Below are 23,652 nucleotides of genomic sequence, written 5' to 3'. Positions count from 1 at the left end.
CATGCACCTAGGCTTCACGCGTCTCTCTGCGGATGAGAGAGCCTTTAGGAGGAGGGAGAGATTGTGCCTTTATTGTGGCCAGGCAGGTCACTTTTTAAAGTCTTGTCCTACCCGTCCAGGGAACGCCCGAACCTTGATGTCCTGTCATGGACAGACTGTAGGTGGCATTGTTTCGTCCCCAGTTATCCAGAAGGATAAGCCCCTGGTTTTGGTAACCCTCTCTTGGGCTGAGTTGTCCATCGAGATACAGGCACTAATTGACTCTGGGGCTGCAGGCCTGTTCATTGATGCTGCTTTTGTTTCACAGCACTCGATTCCGCTGCAGCTGCGTGACACTCCACTTGCCATTGAGGCTCTTGATGGGAGACCCAGATTTCCATTGGTTATTGGTTATCCTTGGTTACAGAGGCACAACCCCTCTTTTGATTGGCTCCGTGCTGAGGTTCTCTCCTGGTCACCACAATGCAGTGAGACATGCTTCCCGAAGGTATCCAAGGTCCTGTGCACCGCTTCACTCCCCTCCCTGCCAGAGGAGTACCGTGATTTTGGCGATGTCTTTGATAAAAGTCAAGCCAGTAGTTGGCCTCCACACCGGCCTTATGATTGCACAATTGACCTTCAACCTGGTGCCATACCTCCTCATGGCCAGGTTTACCCTTTGTCGATCTTGGAGGATAAGGCCGTGGAGGAGTATGTTGCTGACGCACTTTCTCATGGTTTCATCCGCAAGTCCTCGTCTCCTGCTGGTGCTGATTTCTTCTTTGGAAAAAAGAAGAACGGTGAACTGAGACCTTGTATAGATTATAGGGGTCTCAATCGTGTCACGATTAAGAATGCCTACCCGATTCCATTGATTACAGAATTATTTGACCGCCTCAAGGGAGCAATGGTTTTCACAAAGCTTGACCTGAGAGGGGCATACAATCTTGTGCGCATTAAGGAGAGCGATGAGTGGAAAATTGCGTTTAATACCAGAACAGGCCATTATGAATACCTGGTAATGCCTTTTGGCCTTTGTAACGCCCAGGATTTTTTTGACGATGTCCTCTGAGATTTGTGTGTGGTGGTTTATCTCAATGATATCCTCATATTTTCCAAGTCCCTGGAGAGCCACCACACAGATGTCTGTCGTGTACTTCAGAAACTAAGGGAGAACAATCTCTATTGTAAACTGGAGAAGTGTGAGTTCCATCGTGAACAGGTTACATTCCTGGGCTATGTCATTTTCACTGCTGGTTTTTCAATGGACCCAGAGAAACTGTCGGCAGTCCTACAGTGGCCTCGACCCATGGGTTTACGTCCTCTGCAGCGTTTCCTGGGCCTTGCCAACTACTATCGGAAGTTTATTCATAACTTCTCGTCTCTGGTCAAGCCTTTGACTGATATGACCAGAAAGGACGGTAACCCACAGAGTTGGTCTCCGGAGTCCATTAAGGCGTTTGAGACTCTCAAGTCTGCCTTTGTTTCTGCTCCTGTGTTGGCACATCCTGATCCTACGTTGCCTTTTATCCTTGAAGTTGATGCTTTTGAGACTGGATTTGGCGCCCTTCTGTCTCAACGTCCTAACTCTGAGAGCACTATGCATCCGTGTGGCTACTTTTCCAAGAAATTGTCACCTGCTGAGTGCAATAATGAGATTTGTGACAGAGAGCTATTGGCGATCATTTTAGCCCTGAAAGAATGGAGACATCTCCTTGAAGGTACCACTGTGCCCGTTCTTATTCTTACTGACCATATGAATCTTACATTCTTGTCTGAGGCTCTCTCCCAGAAGGGCGTGATGGGCTCTTTTCTTGTCGAGCTTTAATTACATTGTCTCATTCTTACCCGGTACTAAGAATGTAAGGGCTGATGCCTTGTCACAACAATTTTCCTCCACTTCCAAGTCTGAGTCGGTTCCGGTTCCTATGATTCCTCCTGATCCTATCTTGGCTACGGTTCGCACCAGTCTTACTTCTCCTTTGGGTGACAAAATTCTTGCTGCTCAGGTCCATGCTCCTCCTGATAAACATTGTGACCGCTGCTTTGTCCCAGAGAGTCTCCGTACTGCAGTGCTCCAGACTTACCATTCTCCCAAGGCAGCTGGCCATCCTGGGAAGAATCAACTCATTTGGGCCATCTCCCAACAATTCTGGTGGCCTAGTCTATGGGCTGCTGTTACTGCCTTCGTAGCTGCCTGTCCCGTGTGTACTCAGAGTAAGACTCCACAACACCTACAACCCATACCCAATGGAGAGAGGCCCTTGACTCACCTGTCTATGGATTTCATTGTGGAATTGCCCAACTCCCAAGGCAACACTGTTATCCTTATGGTGGTTGACCGGTTCTCAAAGATGTGTCATTGTATTCAACTTAAGAAGTTGCCCACCTCTAAGGAACTGGCATCCATTTTTGCTCGGGAGATCTTTCGCTTACATGGGCTACCCAAGATGATTGTCTCAGATAGGGGCAGTCAGTTTGTCTCCCAGTTCTGGCGAGCCTTTTGTGCACAGTTGGGAATTCAGCTTGCGTTCTCTTCTGCGTATCATCCACAGTCTAATGGGGCCGCAGAACGAGCCAATCAGTCCTTGGAGCAATTCCTACGTTGCTATTTTTCTGACCATCATAACAACTGGTCTGACCTATTACCTTGGGCAGAATTTGCTCACAACAGTGCCTTGAATTCTGCCTCCCCATTTATGGCGAATTATGGTTTCCAACCTTCCATGTTGCCTGACTCGTTTGTTCCGCAGAGTATTCCTGCGTTAGAGGAGCATCTCCGTGGTCTTCGTTCCACTTGGGTACACGTCCAGGAGGCTTTGCGTCATGCTAATGATAGGTACAGACTCCATGCTGACCGCAGACGCCTGCCTGCGCCTTCCTACCAGGTTGGGGACAGGGTCTGGCTGTCATCTCACAACCTCCGGCTTCGTGTTCCCTCACTGAAGTTTGCACCTCAGTAAACTGGGCCTTTCCATATCCTTCGCAGGATTAACCCAGTAGCTTACGCGTTGGACCTTCCTCCTAGTATGCGCATCTCAAATGTGTTTCATGTCTCCTTATTGAAACCGTTGGTCTGTAACCGATTTACCACCTCGGTGCCATGTCCTCACCCTATTCAGGTTGAGAACCATGAGGAGTATGAGGTACAATCCATTGTTGACTCCCGTAGGTTCCGTGGGCGCATACAGTACCTGGTGCATTGGAAGGGGTACGGTCCGGAGGAACGCTCCTGGGTTTCATCCTCTGACATACATGCCCCTGTCCTCCTCCGTGAGTTCCATAGACGGTTTCCCCTCAACCCCAGTGGCCCTCCGAGGGAGAGGGGTCATGGGGGGAGTACTGTCAGGGCTGGCTTAGCCCTTCCTTCTCTGGGCTGGCCGCTCAGCTGTCAGCTAATTGCCAGCTCTCTTCTCTTTCCACAGTTACCAGCTGTTCCCAATGATGCTCGTCTGACCTGCCTATTTAAAGCCTTCCAGCTCACTCTTTCATTTGCCTTTGCGTTGGACACATCACTAGGAACCATCTCCTGCTGTTTGTTTCAAGACTGGCTTGCTGACATCCCTCCTGGCTTCTATCCTGCTTGCAGTTGCTCTCCCTGGATCCCTGACGTCTGGACTGGCTGATTACCCGATCTGGTTTATGAACTTTGGACTGGCTGACTATCCGATCTGGCTACTGGACTCTGGCTATGCTTGACTAAGCTTTTTCCTATTTACCTTTTTATTTTTATTAATAAACAAGTGTGATTTGATTGTACTTCTGTCGCTGTCTGTTTCATGGTTCCTGACAACAACAAGCTCAGTGGGAAGGCTACCCAGCTGGGTGCACTCACAGTTTCCAACAACGTGAAGAAGCAGTTTGCAAATGGACTGGCAGCGTTTGTAAGGAGGGAGCAGAATGTGGCCTGGCCGTCTAGTGCCCAATCGAGAAGTTGTGCAGAGGAGATGCAACCCTACAATTACCCTCCTCATCAGGAACCTTTCCCTAGTGCTGGTACTGTCCCTCACAGTCAGTGTACCTGTCCAACTCTATAAACTTGCCAAAAGCATGCCAAACCTGGGAGTCAGGGCCTTAAAAAAGCTCTGTCTTACCCAAGATGGTCACCAGAGTCTCCTCATCCATTCATGCCATCCATTGTGTACTATTGTGATGATCTCTGTGATTGGTCACAGTAATCACATGGTACAGACAGGGCCAATCACATCCAATCTGCACCATGTGATTAGCTGTGGCCAATCACACCTAACTACAATAGTAAACACTAAATTAATCAATTTCATTCAGTACAAATGGTTAATTATAACAGTGAAATTCACTGGTATAAGCAACCATAATGTTAAAAAAAAAATCCTGATCACTTCCCCAGAGTAGTACAGTAACATGGTATTGTTCTGGTCACAGGGTGTTAAAAAAAAACGTTTAAAAAAATGTAATAAACATACTGTACTGTCACGTCAGTGTCCGGATCCCCAACAAACTAGTTATATGATGACTCTGTACTGCACTGATGACAGTATGTAAAAAAAAAAAATTTGGAAAAATCTTTTTCATTTTCCAAAAAAGCGTGACAAAAAATTACAACTTAAAAAAAGTCGACATGCCTCTTACTAAATACCTTGGACTGTCTACTTTCCAAATAGGGCTAATTTGGGGGATATGGTCCTGGCGTTTTCGGGCCTCAAGAAATAAGACTGTCAGTACATCAGGATTAATTTTCAGATATACCATATATCAGGGCTCGACAAACCTCAGGCGCCAGGTCGCCAATGCGACCAGAAATCGCGACCTGGCACCTAAGCTGCCACCAGCCGACTCACTATCGATGCCCCATACATGCAGCAGCATTAACACTGACTGCCGTCCTCCTCCCTCCTTCACTCTCTGCAGCACCGCGCTGTGTGTGAAACTGACACGCAATGGAGAGAGGAGGATCTGTCAGCCTGATGTCGGGGTGGGCGGGACCCGGCCGGGGTGGGGGCGGGACCCAGCAAGCTATCAAACACCAGCCAATGGGATCTGGGCGGGCCGCTACGTGTATGTGGCCCGCCCCTTTTCTTAAGCAGCCCAATCGTTGGCTGGTGTTTGATAGCTGCTGAGTCCCGCCCACCCCGGCCGGGTCCCGCCCACCCCGGCCAAGTCCCGCCCACCCCGACATCAGGCTGAAATCTGACATATCCACCTCTCTGTTACTTGTCAGTTTCACACCCCGGCAGGGTCCCGCCAGCTCCTCTGTTAAATTTCAGTAACAGAGTGCTCCGTGTGAAACCTGCCAGTGCCAATCAGTGCCACCTGCCACCAATCAGTGCCAACCAGTGCCACCTCCAATCAATACCACCTGCAACCAACCAGTGCCACCTGCCAGTGCCAACCAGTGCCAGCGCCAACCAGTGCCACCTGCCAGCGCCAACCAGTGCCACCTGCCAGCGCCAACCAGTGCCACCGCCAATCAATACCACCTGCCACCACCAACCAGTGCCACCTGCCACCAACCAGTGCCACCGCCAATCAGTGCCACCTGCCACCACCAATCAGTGCCACCTGCCACCGCCAATCAGTGGCACCTGCCAGTGCCACCACCAATCAGTGCCACCTGCCAGCGGCAACCAGTGCCATCTGCCACCGCCAATCAGTGCCACCTGCCACCACAAATCAGTGCCACCTGCTAGTGCCAACCAGTGCTACCGCCAATCAATACCACCTGCAACCACCACCCAGTGCCACCTGCCACCACCCAGTGCCAATCAGTGCCACCTACCAGTGCCACCTGTCACCGCCAGTCAGTGCCACCTGTCACCGCCAATCAGTGCCACCGCCAACCAGTGCCACCTACCAGTGCCACCTGCCACCATCTACCAATGCCACCACCAACCAGTGCCACCTGCCACCGCCAATCAGTGCCACCGCCAATCAGTGCCATCTGCCAACACCAACCAGTGCCATCGCCAACCAGGGCCACCTGCCATCACCAACCAGGGCCACCTGCCATCACCAACCAGGGCCACCTGCCATCACCAACTAGGGCCACCTACCAGTGCCAATAGTGCCACTTGCCAGTTTCAAACCAGTGTCACCTGCCAGTTCCAAACCAGTGTCACCTGCCAGTTCCAAACCAGTGTCACCTGCCAATGCCAACTAGTGTCACCTGTCGGTGCCATCTGGCAGTTCCACGTGCCTTCCAGTGGCAACCAGTGCCACCTGCCAGTGCCAGCCAGTTCCATCTGTTGCCAGCCTTACTCTTTCTGGTCAGCCCATACCCCTGATGTAACAGCGTTTCAATGGAGTTATTGACTGGGTGCTCCATTGTGAGTTAGGGATAGGGGGTGAAAATGAGTGGCCTTACCCCGGGAGCTGAAAAAAAAACTGGCTCCTAACTTTTTTAACTGGCTCCTAAATTCAAAGCAAATTTGTCAACCCCTGCCATATATACCATAGTATATTTGTGGAATCTATTACTTTCCTACGGACTAAATAATAAACACTGATTTGGGTTATTTTCATCAAAGAAATGTAGCAGACTACAGTTTGTATAGATTATTTGAAAAATTGGAACGGAAACCAAGAAAAATGCATTTTTTTCAAAATTTAGGTCTAGCAAAAAATAAAAAACCCAGTGGTGATTAAATACCACCAAAAGGAAGCTCTATATGTGTAACAATATACACATTTCATATGGGTACAGTGTTGCATGTTGAAATGTCATTCAAAGTGTGACCAACTTCAAAAGCTGAAAAATTACTTTTATTATAGTTGAAAAAAAATTAAATAAAATAATGCAAGTTTTTAAAAATCAAAAGCTAGCCATACCCCTTGGGTAAAGTGTATGTAAACTCTAACAAATAACTTCCCTTGTTTGGTCTGTTAACTATACCATTAAAAAGTGTTTTCTTATATATGTTCGACTGCTTGTACTGCAGTCTTGTCCATTATTATGGGGACCCTCTAACAACACTGCTGCATGAATCCTTCATATACTTGGCCATAAGAAATGTCCTAAAAAGTTAGGTTATAAACCCTTACATATACCTTACATATACCCAGTGAAGTGACTGACATCAGGTGATACACAGAGAAGAAACAAATCCTCCTATATAAGTTACACCTGTTTATTTGCGGTCTTCTCTTCTCTACAGTCCATAATTTATAAAGCTTGTCTGAGCTGTCAGAAAAAAAGGGGTCAAAGAGCTGAAATCACTGAATCTCTGCAGAGCTCAGTGAGGAGAGCTCTAAAAGCTGATTGGAGGGAAGGGACACCCCCTTCACACAGCGCACAGTGACAGAGCTGAGGCTGTCAATCAGCTGGAGATCCTTCCCCTGTCACATTTTTCTCTTGGTGTCAGAAATACTTGTCAGAGATGATTCATTCTGAAGAAGAAGGAAGAAAGATGAAGAAGAAGGTGGCGACAGCAACAAAACCGGGCCAACACAGGTTAAAGAGCTGGAAGAAGAAAGCGGATGCCCGGCAGAAGAACATAAAAGCGGGACAAGATCCCCGAAGTCAGAAGAAGACCCCCGAAGTCGGAAGAAGACCCCCGGATGGTGGCGGCGACGAAGGAGAAATCCGGGCTCGTCCGTTAGTAAAAGAGCTAGTAAAAGAGCAGAAGATAGTGGAGGAGCCCGGCGAGAAGACCCCATGAAGACGGAAGAAGACCCCCAGAGCTGTCTAATAAAGTACTTTAAAAATCTGTGTTGTGTTTTTTATGTACACTTTTTTCCACCAGGTGAATGGGTAGGGGTGCATTGTACCCATACTCATTCACATAGGGTAGGGCGCCAGAAACTGGGGGCCCCCTTATTAAAGGGCGCTCCCGGATTCTGATAAGCCGCCCACCCGCAGACCCCAACAACCAATGGCCAGGGTTGTCGGGAACATGCCCTTGTCCTCATCAACATGGGGACAAAGTGCTTTGGGGTGGGGGGCGTGCAGCCTGGTATGGTTCAGGGATGACGCTCGCTCGTTCCCATCCCCTTTCCTGACCGTCTGGGCTGTGTGCTTGGATAAAGGTCTGGTATGGACTTTGGGGGGATCCCCATGCCGTTTTTTTCGGCGTAGGGATTCCCCTTTAAATCCATACCAGGTGACGGGGCTAGGGAGGTTTCAATCTCGCCGATGGAGGCGGCGACATTGACTTCCTTCGCTAGTCCCGTCGTACCTGAAGTCACGTTCAAAATGAACTGACTTTTCTCCGTGTGTAGGCAAATCCGTTCATTTTAAAAGTCTGGCGGACCTAGTCCTCCGAAAAGGCCGATCGTGTATGGCTGTGTGTGGGCAAGTCCGCTCGTTCAAATAGTCTGATCATGTGTACACGGCATTAGTGCTCTTAATTCAGACATGCTTTGTTCATATTTCATTGTGACGGAACTGTCCCACACTCCACTTGAGTGCTTCTGTCAGTATACCGCTTCCTCCAGTCTAAACACAGATAGATATTATAGCCACATATTTCAACCAAGAACTGGAAGGGACTAGCTCAGCTGTAAATCTGGAACTCTTTATTGAACAAGAATACAGGCTTTTTATACACTTGAGAAGTAGGACAGTCACCACATGAACAATGACCCAAATATTTACCCAAAATATCACACAATGGTTTAGATAATGAGGTACAGCTGACTCATGGCTAATTCCATCATAGAAGATCCACCAAGAGTTAGTCAAATTAGCCAACATATACTAAAAAACATTAAGTTGATTAAACAACTAGCCACCTGGGTGACTCACCCAGACTATTCAGCAACAAGCCCCTCCACTCTGGGTACAAACTACAATACTCATTATAACAAATATAATCACATGCCCACAGTAGTTTGCTAGCAGACAATATGTGTCAAAGAAAGTAAATATGTAAAGATCTTTACAAAGTAAGTTTGCAAACTTCAGAATCTTTGAGATAAATAGGGGCAGATGAGAAATATTTTTTTTTTTTTTAATTAGTTTTTATTGAATTTTTATCAAACAAAGAAAGACAAGAAGTGTACACATTACACTGCATGTACAATAGCAATACATAAATTAGGAAGAGATGTATATGTCTAGCATAGTAAGTTTACATACATACATGTAGTTCCTATCACTGTATGGAAAACATAATCCATCGCACAGGAAACGAAAAGAAAAAGGGAAAGGGAAACATAAAAGCAGAATAAGGGTGACTATTGGAGAAATAAAAGCAGGGGAAATACAGAGAACTCGGTCCAATGGAAATACAGACAAGGAGGCTAGCAATGCAGTGCAATACCTTAAATATTTCTTTTAACGAGAAGTAGCAAGAATATATTCGTAATCAGGAGCAAGAAAAGACATCCGGACATCAATGATTCAATTCAAACCAGTCAACCCATATTTTCCATTTACTATCAAGTTTCTTTCGAGTTCCATTTCTACCGGCTATCAACGACTCGAAGACGTGGTTCTGCCTAGTTAAATCTAGCACATCAGAGAGATTGGGAGCCTTATTGGACTTCCAGTTTCTGGCAATCAATCTAGCAGCTAATAGGACGTGTATGATAACCGTGCGGCAGCTATGGGGAAAACGCTGAATGCCCAGGTTTAAAACTGCAAGTTCTGGGTTTAGTGGAGTTAATATCCCTGTGATGCGTGAGATGCAATGGAACACAGTATTCCAGAAACTGGTAAGGTGTTTACAAAACCAAAACATATGTGAGATGGTGCCCACTTCGCCAAATCCCCTCCAACACAGAGGGGAGTTGGACGATGAAAATTTTGCCATAAGAAATGGTGTCCAGTACCATCTCAAGGCTATTTTATGTGAAAGTTCCCAATGATTCACGCACTTGGTCGCTTTATGGACAGATTGAAATGCGACCTGCCAGTCTTGCGGGCCAAAATGTTTATTAAAGTCCGATGCCCACTTAGCGAAAGGGCCAAAGTTAGTGAATGTAAGTTTGTGTTGAAACTCATAGTAAAAAAGGGAAATCCCCTTAGGGGAGGGCGGAGACTTGGTATAGAATTGCCAAATTTTATTTGGAATAGGAACGTAAGGGGAGCGTAACGTTTTGAGAAGGTGTGCTATTTGTAAATAGCGGTAGTATTCCGTAGGAGGTAAATCAAATTCTACTCTAAGTGTATCAAATGGTTTAGGTGAATCGCCTTGATATAGATTCTCAATGAGGGAGATACCCTGGGCTTTCCACCTCGAGAAATCTGTATGTGGGATCATGTGAGCTAAAATTTCTACAGGTACAGGAATATTAGTAACTGAGGATGACGTGTCATCTAGGCTGCATATATCCCTCCAAGCCATCAAAGAGGCCTGAAGAGTCGGAGGAAGGCCGCGTAAGGAGATGGGTCTCCATGCGTCCAGAACTAAAAGCAGACGCAAATCCTTTGTTGGACTGAGAGTTTGTTCTATTCCACACCAGAGAATATCCGGCGAGGGAGAGAACCAATATTTAAGTGAAGTGAGTATGGCTGCTCTGTAGTAGTCTTTTAAATCTATCATACCCATTCCCCCTACCGACCTATGTTTAATTAAAAGAGTTCGGGGGGATCTAGGTCGTTTACCCCCCCAGATGTATTGTCGGAAAATACGGTTAAGTGTTTTTAAATGGCTATTTTTAAGAGGTATGGGCAACGTACGGAACACGTATAGTATCTGAGGTAGTAAGAGCATCTTGAAAGACGCTAGTCTACCTGACCAGGAAAGTTCTGTTTTTGCGAGCCTGTTCGCCTCTTTTTCTATCTTGGCAATAAGTGGAATATAATTGGCATCAGCCAATTTTGATGAGTCAGACGTTATCTGTAAGCCTAGATAAGTAATACTTGTGTCAGCCCATGAGTAGGGGAAATTGTTTTTTAAACTAAGTTGTAGTGGAGGTGGGAGATTAAGGCCTAGGATGAGGGATTTCGTAAAATTGACTTTATAATATGATACACAACTAAAATCATTGAAAATGGAGTGAGCACTGGGCAAAGAAGTAGATGGGGAGGAGAGGAATAGGATGACGTCGTCAGCAAAGAGGCTTATAGTATGGGACTTATCAGAGAACTTGAATCCTGATATATCAGGGTGGGTTCTAATTTTTTCGGCAAGGGGCTCTATCAGCAAGTTAAAAATGGAGGGGGACAGGGGACAGCCCTGCCTAGTGCCATTTGAAATGGAAAATGGGGAAGATAACATGTTGGAGGTATATACCTGGGCACAGGGGGAAGAATACAAAGCTAAAATTGCCGACAGTATGGGACCTGAAAACCCAAACCTACTCAGAGTCTGAGTCATATATCCCCAGTGGACCCTGTCGAACGCCTTCTCTTCATCCAAAGATATCAGCAGAGAAGGCGTCCGACAGGATCCAGCATGGTAAACCACATCCACCACCCTCCTAGTGGCATCTGATGCCTGTCGACCCTTTGTGAAACCAGTTTGCTCCGGTCCAATCAGGGATGGCAAAATAGGAAGGAGCCTATGAGACAGGATTTTGGCGTATAACTTCACGTCAGTGTTTAATAATGATATCGGCCTGAAGTTAGCCGGGGTAGTAGGCTCCTTCCCAGGTTTCGGAATAGTAACAATAAATGCGTTAAGCATTTCAGGGGGGAATGAGGCAGAGGACACAGCAGCTGAGAAGACCGCTTCTAGAGCTGGGGACAGAATTTCCGAGAAGTTCTTGTAATAACAGTTCGGGAGTCCATCAGGTCCCGGGGACTTTCCATGAGGAAGAGTTTTTATAGCCCGTCGGATCTCAGGCTCCGTGATCGGCGAATTAAGGGAGTCCAACTGCTCCTGTGATAGAGTAGGAAGGGAAAGGTCAGCAAATAATTTTTGAATGTCAGCCATAGTAGGTTGTGGTGTGGCTGAATCATTCCTAAGGTTATATAAGGAAGAGTAGTATTCCACGAAGGAATTTGCTATGTCTAGAGGATTGTATACTTTACCATTATCAGAATTGCGGATTAAAAATAGGATAGTGGTTTTGATTTTACTGTTTTTCAATCTCCGAGCCAATAATTTACCGGCTCGGTTACCAGATGCATAATGAGATACTTTCAGGGAGTGGACATGTTTGTCATATTGTTCCAGTAGGAGGAGCCTGGGATCCGAACGTAATTTGGATAGACGTTGCATTACAGTGGTATTGGGATTGCTTGAGGTTTTGTTTTGGGTTTCTAATTGTTTAATTTCAGAGAGAATGGAATCTAGTTTTTGTGTCCTCTGCCTCCTCACCCGCGAGCTGAGCTGAATAAGGATACCTCTAATGAAAGCCTTATGGGCACACCATACAGTAAACGGGCTAGTTACAGATGTAGTATTAAAAGAAAAATATTCTTTCAGTTGTTTAGAAATAAAAGCAACTTGCTGCGGTTGTTGAAGGATATGAGGATTGGCACGCCAGACACTAACAGGTGTCCGACCGCACCCCCCGTCCACCGTAATGGACACGGGGGCGTGATCCGACCAAGTAATGTCGTGGATAGTTGAAGATGAAATTTTTTGAAGCAAAAGTTTGTCAGTTAGAAATAAGTCAATACGGGAGTACGAGTTGTGCCTGGAAGAATGGAAGGAGTAATCCCGTTCAGTGGAGTGTTGGCATCTCCAGACATCATATAAGGCTTCGGCATATAGCAAAGGTTGCAGGGTAGGTAGATACTTTAGAGGTTGTGTCCACTTCAAAGTTAGGCGTGATATTAAAGTCTCCCCAGACTAACAGTTTGCCTCGTTTCAGTGAGTCTACTTTATGTAAAAGCTTTTTCAAAAAGCGTATCTGATGAGTATTGGGTGCGTATAGATTAACCAAGGTGACAAGTTTGTTGTCGAAGTTGCCAACTAATATAATGTACCGTCCCTCAGGGTCAATAAGGGAATCCTGGAGAGTGAAAGCGAGTGAGGCCGCGTACACACGGGCGGACTGTTCGCCCAACTTTGTTTGTTAAACAGTTTCGGCAAACAGTCCGCTCAAAATTAGCATGGACGGACATGGCCACACACGGCACTTTTTGAGCGGACTGTTTCAGCGAACTGTTTGACAAACAGTTCGCTCAACTTTTGAAATGAACGGACTCGCCCACGTAAGGCGGAGGCAAATCCGCCCATTTCGAGCGCGTGTACAGGTAGGCGGGGCCCGCGAAGGAGACGTCGCGGGCTCCGCCGCCTGGAATGGACTTAAAGGGGAACCCCAACGCCGAAAAAAATCGGCGTGGGGGTCCCCCCAAAGTCCACAACAGACCCTTGTCCGAGCACGCTACCCGGCCGGCCAGGAAAGGGGGGCGAGCGAGCGCGCCCCCCCTCCTGAGCCGTACCAGGCCGCGTGCCCTCAACATGGGGGGGTGCCTTGGGGAAGGGGGGGCCACGCGGCCCCCCCACCCCAAAGCACCTTGTCCCCATGTTGATGAGGACAAGGGCCTCTTCCCGACAACCCTGGCCGTTGGTTGTCGGGGTCTGCGGGCGGGGGGCTTATCGGAATCCGGGAGCCCCCTTTAAGAAGGGGGCCCCCGGATACCGGCCCCCCACCCTATGTCAATGAGTATGGGGTACAATGTACCCCTACCCATTCACCTGTGAAATAAAGTACAAAAAAAAACACAACACAGAGAAAAAATATTTTATTGCACAGCTCCGGGGGTCTTCCGTCTTCGGGGGTCTTCTCGCCGGACTCCTCCGCTATCTTCGTGTAGCTCTTTTACTAGCGGAGGAGCCCGGCTTTCTTCCTCCCCGCCGCCGGCCTCTTCTCCCGACTTCGGGGGTCTTGTCCCCCTCTTCGGTTCTTCTGCCGGGCCACCGCACCTTCTTCTAGCTCTTTTGCAGGCGGTGGCCCGGTCTTCTGTCGCCGCTGCCTTCCGTTCTTCTGTCGCCGCCTTCGGTTCTTCTGCCGGGCCACCGCGCCTTCTTGTAGCTCTTTTACAGGCGGTGGCCCGGTCTTCTGTCACCGCTGTCGCTGTCGCCGCCTTCCGTTCTTCTTCTTCTTCTTGTTCTTCTTCTTCTTCCCCAGGAGATGTTGACACGTCGCTCTCTCCGGCCGGAATGCCAGAGCCGCGCTGTGCGGTCACTTATATAGTGACAATGGGGCGGTGTCACATGGTATATGTCACATGGGTTGGTCACATGGTGACCCCGCCCCCTTACGATGTCATAGTCCCCATGTGACATCAACCCATGTGACCAACCCATGTGACATATACCATGTGACACCGCCCCATTGTCACTATATAAGTGACCGCACAGCGCGGCTCTGGCATTCCGGCCGGAGAGAGCGACGTGTCAACATCTCCTGGGGAAGAAGAAGAAGAACAAGAAGAAGAAGAAGAACGGAAGGCGGCGACAGCGACAGCGGCGACAGAAGACCGGGCCACCGCCTGTAAAAGAGCTACAAGAAGGCGCGGTGGCCCGGCAGAAGAACCGAAGGCGGCGACAGAAGAACGGAAGGCAGCGGCGACAGAAGACCGGGCCACCGCCTGCAAAAGAGCTAGAAGAAGGTGCGGTGGCCCGGCAGAAGAACCGAAGAGGGGGACAAGACCCCCGAAGTCGGGAGAAGAGGCCGGCGGCGGGGAGGAAGAAAGCCGGGCTCCTCCGCTAGTAAAAGAGCTACACGAAGATAGCGGAGGAGTCCGGCGAGAAGACCCCCGAAGACGGAAGACCCCCGGAGCTGTGCAATAAAATATTTTTTCTCTGTGTTGTGTTTTTTTTGTACTTTATTTCACAGGTGAATGGGTAGGGGTACATTGTACCCCATACTCATTCACATAGGGTGGGGGGCCGGTATCCGGGGGCCCCCTTCTTAAAGGGGGCTCCCGGATTCCGATAAGCCCCCCGCCCGCAGACCCCGACAACCAACGGCCAGGGTTGTCGGGAAGAGGCCCTTGTCCTCATCAACATGGGGACAAGGTGCTTTGGGGTGGGGGGGCCGCGCGGCCCCCCCTTCCCCAAGGCACCCCCCCATGTTGAGGGCACGCGGCCTGGTACGGCTCAGGAGGGGGGGCGCGCTCGCTCGCCCCCCTTTCCTGGCCGGCCGGGTAGCGTGCTCGGACAAGGGTCTGTTGTGGACTTTGGGGGAACCCCCACGCCGATTTTTTTCGGCGTTGGGGTTCCCCTTTAAGCCCATTCCAGGCGGCGGAGCCCGCGACGTCTCCGTCGCGGGCCCCGCCTACCTTCACACGCGCTCGAAATGAGCAGACTTTCCTCCGAGCGGGAACAGTTTGCTCATTTCGAAAGTAGCCTACACACGGGCGGACTGTTCGCTCAAACACAGTTTCAGCGGACAGTTTTTCGGAATTTCCGAAAGACTTTGTCCGTCAAACTGTCCGCTGAAACTGTCCGCTGAAAGCCCACACACGAGCGGACTGTCCGCCCAAACACTGTTCAGCGGACAAGGTTGGGCGAACAGTCCGCCCGTGTGTACGCGGCCTGAGTCTTTTATAGCAATTAGAACTCCCCTTTTCTTAGCAGGGGCAGAGGCCTTGAAAATATGTGGGAATCTGGTATGTTTAAAAAAAGGTTCACTGGAAGACGACCAATGTGTTTCCTGTACGCACAGGACTTCCGATCCCAGCTTTAGGGCCTCCCTCCTTAGTGAGGCACGCTTGGTGGGGTGATTTAAACCCTGAACATTAAAAGAGGTTACCTTGAATTATAAATTGTAAATGTGAAGAACTGCGATAGAAAGTACCTTAGTGACTAAGTTAGTCTCTCGGAAGTCCGGTGGAGAGGGCCATTGGTGAGGATGTCGAAGAAGTCGTCTCCTTGTGCGATCCAGCATGTCCATGTCCAAGTTTTGAAGAGAAGGAAAAAAGGGATAAACATATAAAAAAAAGACAGTAGTCAAGTAAAGATCGAACATCAACTTGTGAAGAGGTAAAAAGTTAGATTCCTTCGGGAATCCGGTGGCAGAGAAACTGCACATAATACAAACTGGGGAGAAATACGGGCGGAGAGCTCCAGAGCGCCAGGGATCTTGTTGGTCTAGTTACCATCCGGCCGGAGTGTTCACTTGTCAGACCTCTTGCTATGTCTCTTGCGGGACACAATTTGCCATTCATCACTTATGGTCGGCGGTGAAGTATTGGCTCGGTCGTCAGAGACCTGGGATGGTAAAATATCCCATGAACGAAGCATGGTTAAGCCTTCATCTAGGTCAGAGATTATGAATGTCTTACCGTCCCGAGTGACAATAAGTTTGGTCGGGTACCCCCACCTGTACATGACATTATGGTTCCTCAATGCTTTGGTAATTGATAAGAGGGACCTACGCTTTTGCATAGTGTATTGTGAGAGGTCCGCGTACAGTTGTAGATTTGAGTATTGTTCCGGAGGATTAGAATTCTTACGGTAGGCAGCCATAAGGTGTTCTTTCACATGGTAAAAGTGCACCCTCATCAACACGTCTCGGGGTATGTTGTCTGAGAGTTGTGACGGCTTAGGGAGGCGGTGTATTCGGTCTATGACCAATTCAGTGGATGGGAGTGAGGGTAGGAATGCCGCTACTAGATCTTTGGCGTATTGATGCAGATGTGCAGGGAGCACGGTCTCAGGCACCCCACGCAGTTTAATATTGTTACGGCAGGACCTATCCTCGAGGTCCGCCAGCTTAGCCTTAAGCCAGGCCACTTCATCCGCCTGATCGTTATGGGAGTCTACTAGTGTGTTGTATGATATAGCATATTCCCCCATTTTCTTCTCAACATGATCAACTCTACATCCCAATTCAGTCACTTCCGATTTAAAATTCCTCATGCACTCCATCATATCTGAATGTAGTGAGCCCCGCAGGGAAACTAGCATGTCTTTTAGGGTAGTATCAGATATAGGCTGATTCGTTGTAGGGAAAGAGTTGATGGTGTCAGCTAACTCTCTAGTGTCATCCAGAGATCCCATCTGCGTACTAACCTCTTCTCCCGGTTGATCTGCCGTCAGGCGAGGTCTTGATTTAACCGGACTGCAGGACAGTGGCGTCGAGACAGCCGGAGAGCGCCGCTGTGATTCCCTGTCCGATCCCGGACTCGGCGTCGCTGATAAGGATGGAGAGAGGGGTCCGGCCGATGGGGAAGAGGAGCCGCCTCCAGCGCCATCTTGGGCCTCGCGGCCTTTAGGAGTGAAGAAGTCCCGGAGTTTTTTCGGCTGGGAGGAATTGCTCCGTTTGCGGGTCATCTCCGGTGGGTGAGTATGTGCTCAGGAGCGATCTAGTGTAGTTGGAGTGGAAATTCGCTGCCTCCGTCTGCTTTAGATCCCGTCGCTGGTTCACCGTTCATGTCAGAAATTTTCCTCTGTTCGGGAGCTCTGGTGCGAACCGAACAGGGAGGTGTTAGGTTCATCTTTATATACATGTAATCCATCCAGGCACATCACAGGACAATGCAGAGACACCACTCACAGAACACACTCCCCTAGCTTGCACAGCGTAATGACGTCATCAAGTGTGGGCTCTATCTTAAGGGAGCAGTTCCCTCCCCCTCAAGCAAAAAACATTTTTGGACAAAAATCTCCACCAACCCTCAAGCGAAAATTACCCCTAATAAAAATCCTCCCATGAAAATATATATTACTCCTCCAATCAAAATCATCTTTGCCCCAAGAGCAGTACTGTGTCTGACGTCTATGTTGGCTCATTACTGTTATGCAGCTAAAATACATCATCCATGGCTCTGCAGAGACTCTCATATTCCACTAAAATGTGAGACATATCTGACCAAATACACAGAGCAAGAGACATTAGGCACATTGTCCCAATGCCTGAGCCGAGGCCTTGCATTGTGACTGTAACACTCATACAGCCATAGTTGACAAATCATGTGCTAAAATTGTGCAGTTACTGGAGCTTATACTGTATGTTGCTGTTCAGATAGCTAGGTTCATACTCTGTACTAGTATATGACTGTGTGAGCCTAACCCAGCCTTCTGAAGCCTTGCTAAAAACAATGTTTATATTGAAACATATTAAAATACTATCTAAGCTACATAAACAATCACACTTACACATAAAACACATTTAGACTCTACAGCAAAAATTATAATGTATATATCACAGTTTACCATCCATCTGGAGTTTTAATTTCTTTTATTTTTTTCAGGCTTTTTTTCACTATATTTTTACTTGGTGATATTTCCAAAGGAAAAGAAGTGTGTTTGAACTGCAGAACATCACCCTCTCCTCATGTCTGTAACATAACAGGAGGTGTTTTGTAGTTCACAAAAATGAACTGGGCAGGACTGATAAGACTATTTGAGATAATACTGGATTTTTGTCAAAATCAATAAGTATTTTTTTGCACCTATCAAACAGAACATACAAAACACTTTCAATGGTATATCAATAGACAAAAAACGTGTCCTCTTTAATGAGAGAAGTTTATTGATAGGTGTTACATACACTTAATTTAAAACATACAGTGCCATTTCAATTTTTTTTTTTTTGGGTAACTTTTCTAAAGCTGGCCATAGACAGTTCAAATGATGGTTCCGGCTGAAGCATGCATAGGCAGGCTGAATATACTTAAGTTGATCGATTGATCAACTTGGGTACAACCAGCCTGTTAGATTTAACATGTGATTATTGCTGACAGCTATTATTGCCCCAGCAAACATCACTGTGTTCTCCCGGCAGGGATGCTTGGCTCAGTGGGAGAGATTCAAGAAATAATCAAGGAACAATTAATAAAATTGCCCCATCTAAGGCCGGCTTAAGATGACTATAAAAAAAAAAATGCCATCATTCTGCTAAGTCAAATTCTGAATCAATATTAAGTTTGACGATGGCTAATTAGAAAGTCAAAGTTGTAAGACTGATCAAATCTAGTCTATGTCTTAGCCCACTGTGCATGTTGATTTGCTTTCTGGAAACTAGAGACCACCCTTCTCAATCTGATCTTCTATAACTTTTTTCATCTTGGTGGTATATTGGGAGCTGTGCTTATACTGGATTTGACCAAATTCTAATATTAAAAAAAAAAAAGCTCTTTCTCCAAGATTAATATTAAATCTTATTAAACCTTAAATCTTAGTATGGATGTGCCTATTTTAGATATAACCAAGATAGTCTTCTTTAAGATCAAAACTAATACTAATAATGTTTGAGAAAAACACCAGCATACACCCACATATATTGGAATATTTTGACTTTGTGATTTTCTTCCACAATTAGTGATCACATTTTGCTGGTATATATTTTTTCACAGATTTGACCAATTCCTATAAAGAAAGTATTGATACGTTCAACTCCATCCCAACAATCAGTGACTTGCTGAATGATGAGGATCTTTTGTATACCCTGAAAATAAAACTGGATCCTTGCCATCCCACTGTTAAAAACTGGAGGAACTTTGCAAGCAAATGGGGTATGAATTACGACGAGCTTTGCTTTCTGGAGCAGAAATCTGGAGCACAAAGTCCTACTATTGGCTTCTTGCTACGGAACAGTGAAAGGACTGTGGAGCAGTTGATAGACCTGTGTAAACTGTACAAGAGGGTTGATGTTCAGAAAGTGTTACTAAAATGGGTCAATGTTGATTGGCCAATGAGGGTACATAAAATTTACAGGAGCAGTGTGTGAATAATTCTTTTGGATGAATGACATTTAAAAAAAAATTAAATAATCTGTACTTTGACATTGTTATATATCTGTGTTGTCCGCTATGTTGTCTAGCGCATGTACAGAATGCAGTGGGTTCTATTTATGAGTACTTGATGTGATTGTAGCCGTATTAGTCCAATTGTGACAGATAAAATTGAGTACTGTCCGTGATACTTTTTTTATTTGCACTAACATACAATTTTTCAGGACAAGCTTTCGGGGTATGTCCCCTTCTTCAAGGTCCAAGTAGTACTGAGTACTTGAAATTTATCCATGATGTTTGTTGAAAATCCCTGAACAATTCTGTAGAGCTTTGAAAATTGTAATTTAAGCAATTACATCCAGATTAACTGATAAATAGGGACCAATCCACGTAATTTGTAAATTCAGTGCCTACTTCTTTCTTTCTATTGCTTTTTTTTTAATTCATCAGGGAAGTTGTGAACTTTGCTGACTTCCCACCCAGCCTTGAATGATGGCTCAGTGGTTCAGTTATCCTGACTAGGTGTCATATGACCTCCAGCAGGATAAGCCACGATCGCCCATCCGCTAGGGGGGCACGCTGCACGGTGATTGGTGGTGTGGTGTCAGTCTGACACACCACCTCTCCGATCTAGGTAAAGAGCCTATAATGGTGGCTCTATACCACATGATCAACTGTGTCCGATCACAGCTGAGCACAGTGTAAACCGGAAAAGCCATGTATCGGCTTTTCCTCCACTCGCGCTGACAGATGCGAGTAGAAGAGAACCGATCGGCTGCTCTCCTGACGGGGGGGGGGGGGGGGGGGTCTGCAGTGATTGATTATCAGTGCAGCTCCCCTGAGGATTGTCACCAGGGATGCCCACCCACCCATGGGCAGCCAGGATACCCACCCATGGCCTATAAAGAAAGTATTGATACGTTCAACTCCATCCCAACAATCAGTGACTTGCTGAATGATGAGGATCTTTTGTATACCCTGAAAATAAAACTGGATCCTCCCACTGTTAAAAACTGGAGCAACTTTGCAAGCAAATGGGGTATGAATTATGACAAGCTTTGCTTTCTGGAGCAGAAATCTGGAGCACAAAGTCCTACTATTGGCTTCTTGCTACGGAACAGTGAAAGGACTGTGGCAGGCATCAGTGATCTCTGATCAGTACTGCCTATCAGTGCTGCTCATCAGTGCCCACCAGTATCCATCTGTGCCACCTATACGTGCCACCTGTGAGTGCCCACCAGTGCTGTTTAGCAGTGCCACCTATCAGTGCCCATCAGTACTGCTTATCAGTGCCGCCTATCAGTGCCTACCAATGCTGCATATACACTATCTCACAAAAGTGAGTACACCCCTTACAATTTTGAAAATATTTTATTATATCTTTTCATGTGACAACACTGAAGAAACGACACTTTGCTACAATGTAAAGCAGTGAGTGTACAGCTTGTAGAACAGTGTAAATTTGCTGTCCCCTCAAAATAACTCAACACACAGCCATTAATGTCTAAACCACTGGCAACAAATGTGAGTACACACTAAAGTGAAAATGTCCAAATTGGGCCCAAAGTGTCAATATTTTGTGTGGCCACCATTATTTTCCAGCACTGCCTTAACCCCCTTGGGCATGGAGCTCACCAGAGCTTTACAGGTTGCCAATAGAGTCCTCTTCCACTCCTCCATGACAACATCACAGAGCTGGTGGATGTTAGGGACCTTGCACCCCTCCACCTTCCATTTGAGGATGCCCCACAGATGCTCAATAGGGTTTAGGTCTGGAGACATGCTTGGCCAGTCCATCACCTTTACCATCAGCTTTTTTAGCAAGGCAGTAGTCATCTTGGAGGTGTGTTTGGGGTTGTTATCATGTTGGAATACTGCCCTGTGGCCTAGAGGGGATCATGCTCTGCTTCAGTGTTTCACAGTACATGTTCCGATTCATGGTTTCCTTAATAAACTGTAGCTCCCCAGTGCCAGCAGAACTCATGCATCCCCAGACCCTGACACTCCGTACCACCATGCTTGACTGTAGGCAAGACACACTTGTCTTTGTACTCCTCACCTGGTTGCCACCACACACGCTTGACACCATTTGAACCTAATAAGTTTATCTTTGTCTCATCAGACCACAGGACATGGTTCCAATAATCCATGTGCTTAGTCTGCTTGTCTTCAGCAAACTGTTTGCAGGCTTTCTTGTGCATCATATACAGGTAGAGGCTTCCTTCTGGGACAACAGGCATGCAGACCAATTTGATGAAGTGTGTGGTGCATGGTCTGAGCACTGACAGGTTAAACCCCACCCCTTCAACCTCTGCAGCAATGCTGGCAGCACTCATATGTCTATTTCCCAAAGACAACCACGCTCCCTCAACTTCTTTGGTTGACCATGGTGAGGCCTGTTCTCAGTGGAACCTGTCCTGTTAAACCGCTGTGTGGTATTGGTCCCCGTAGTTTCAGGTTTGTGGCAATCTTTTTGTAGACTAGGGCCCTAGGCCATCTTTATGTAGAGCAACAATCCTTTTTTCCGATCCTCTGAGAGTTCTTTGCCATGAGGTGCCATGTTAAACTTCCAGTGACCAGTATGAGAGAGTGAGAGCAATAGCACCAAATTGAACACACCTGCTCCCCATTCACACCTGAGACCTTGTAACACTAACGAGTCACATGACATCGGGAGGGAAAATGGCTATTGGGGCCAATTTGATCATTTTCACTTAGGGGTGTACTCACTTTTGTTGCCAGTAGTTTAGACATTAATGGCTGTGTGTTGAGTTATTTTGAGGGGACAGCAAATTTACACTGTTATACAAGCTGTACACTCACTACATTGTAGCGAATCGTCATTTCTTCAGTATTGTCACATGAAAAGATATAATAAAATATTTACAAAAATGTGAGGGGTGTACTCACTTTTGTGAGATACTGTATGTTCCACCTCATCAGTGCCAATCAGTGAAGCCTCATCAGTGAAGGAGAACACTTACTTATTTACAAAGTTTTGTAACAGAAACAAAGAAAAACTTTTATTTTTTTCAAAATTTTCATTCTTTTTTTATTTGTAGCGCAAAAAATAAAAACCACCAAAAGAAAGCTCTATTTGTGGGAAAAAAAATGATAAAAATGTTGTTAAGGTGTATAAGAATATTGAATTGGTTAATGCTTACCACAAACCTTATAATCTGATTGTACAATCTCCTATGGATCTACCAACAACTATGTAGTGCAAGTGCCCACCTGACTGAATACTAATTGATTAGATAGATTGATTAGGCAAGTCTTTATATTACACAGTTTGGGGATTCCTAAGGTTGACTGTATGCATATTGTATGATCGGACTGTAACGTATATCCCTACAAATGCTAGCTCTGGGGCCATCATTGTTATCCTTGTATCACTACTTAGTGAGTGACTAGCCTTCTAAAAGTATGCAGCCAATGATGCCTTTATACTTGGTTTTGATCACTGACACACTAGATAGTAAAATCAGAATCACAGAATCCACACTGAATTCACTGAAAAAATCAAGTCATCATTAGTAGCTCCAATAATTTTGTCCTTACATGTTTCCTTTAAAGGCTAAGTTAATTAAAAACTGATATTTCATTTTAGCATAGTTGCCAGTGACTTAAATCACATTACCCTTTTCTGTCTCTCAGGGACTCCAGTCTCAAAATTTCAAAATATCTCCATCAGACTTCCTAGTTTCACCCAGCTGCTGTCAGGAACCATGAATCAGACAGAGACAGAACATGCAGTAAAAATCACACCTTTTATGGATGAATATATTTTTATTAACCATTTTTTTTTTTTTTAGAAAAGTAGTTGGGGGTACAGAATAAAGAAAAACAGGTGCTATATAAGGTGGTATATAAATTGGTGGTTGAAAGCCGCCACCACATTTACAGTACATAGAATCAATTTATAAAATGCAGGTATCATAATGTAGAGGTTGCAATCAATATCTCAGTTGTGTAACATATCTACTGTAAGTAGTCGGGTATATAGAGTTACCATAAACCTGAGGTGTGGTGGGGGGTAAAGTGGCAAATAGAAGAAAGGGAAGATGGTTTGGGGGGGGGGGGGGGGGGGTATAGATATACATTCAGTGGTCGTTTTCCACAACATGGATGAGTGCAGATGATTAGAAGGCCGTTCACCAGTGTGAGGTCAT

The 23,652-nt window shown here is 46.4% G+C and overlaps 1 protein-coding gene across 2 annotated transcripts in view; it reads left to right on the top strand.

Moving 5' to 3' along the window:
• EDARADD (EDAR associated via death domain) overlaps nt 1–19,531 on the top strand; it is a 233,090-nt gene extending 213,559 nt beyond the window's left edge. For both annotated transcript variants that reach the window (XM_077486485.1, XM_077486486.1), the window contains exon 6: nt 19,103–19,531. In XM_077486485.1, the coding sequence (XP_077342611.1) occupies nt 19,103–19,476 (374 nt within the window). In that variant the 3' untranslated portion in view covers nt 19,477–19,531. The remainder of the gene's footprint in view (nt 1–19,102) is intronic.
• Nucleotides 19,532–23,652: the final 4,121 nt, after the last annotated feature.

Source organism: Lithobates pipiens, unplaced genomic scaffold (genome assembly GCF_037356315.1).
Source record: "Lithobates pipiens isolate NorthernLeopardFrog02 unplaced genomic scaffold, aLitPip1_a1.2 Scaffold_18, whole genome shotgun sequence".
Classification (NCBI taxonomy): Eukaryota; Metazoa; Chordata; class Amphibia; order Anura; family Ranidae; genus Lithobates; species Lithobates pipiens.
Note: the sequence above shows the minus strand (reverse complement) of the source record. Positions and strands in the feature narration are given on the sequence as shown.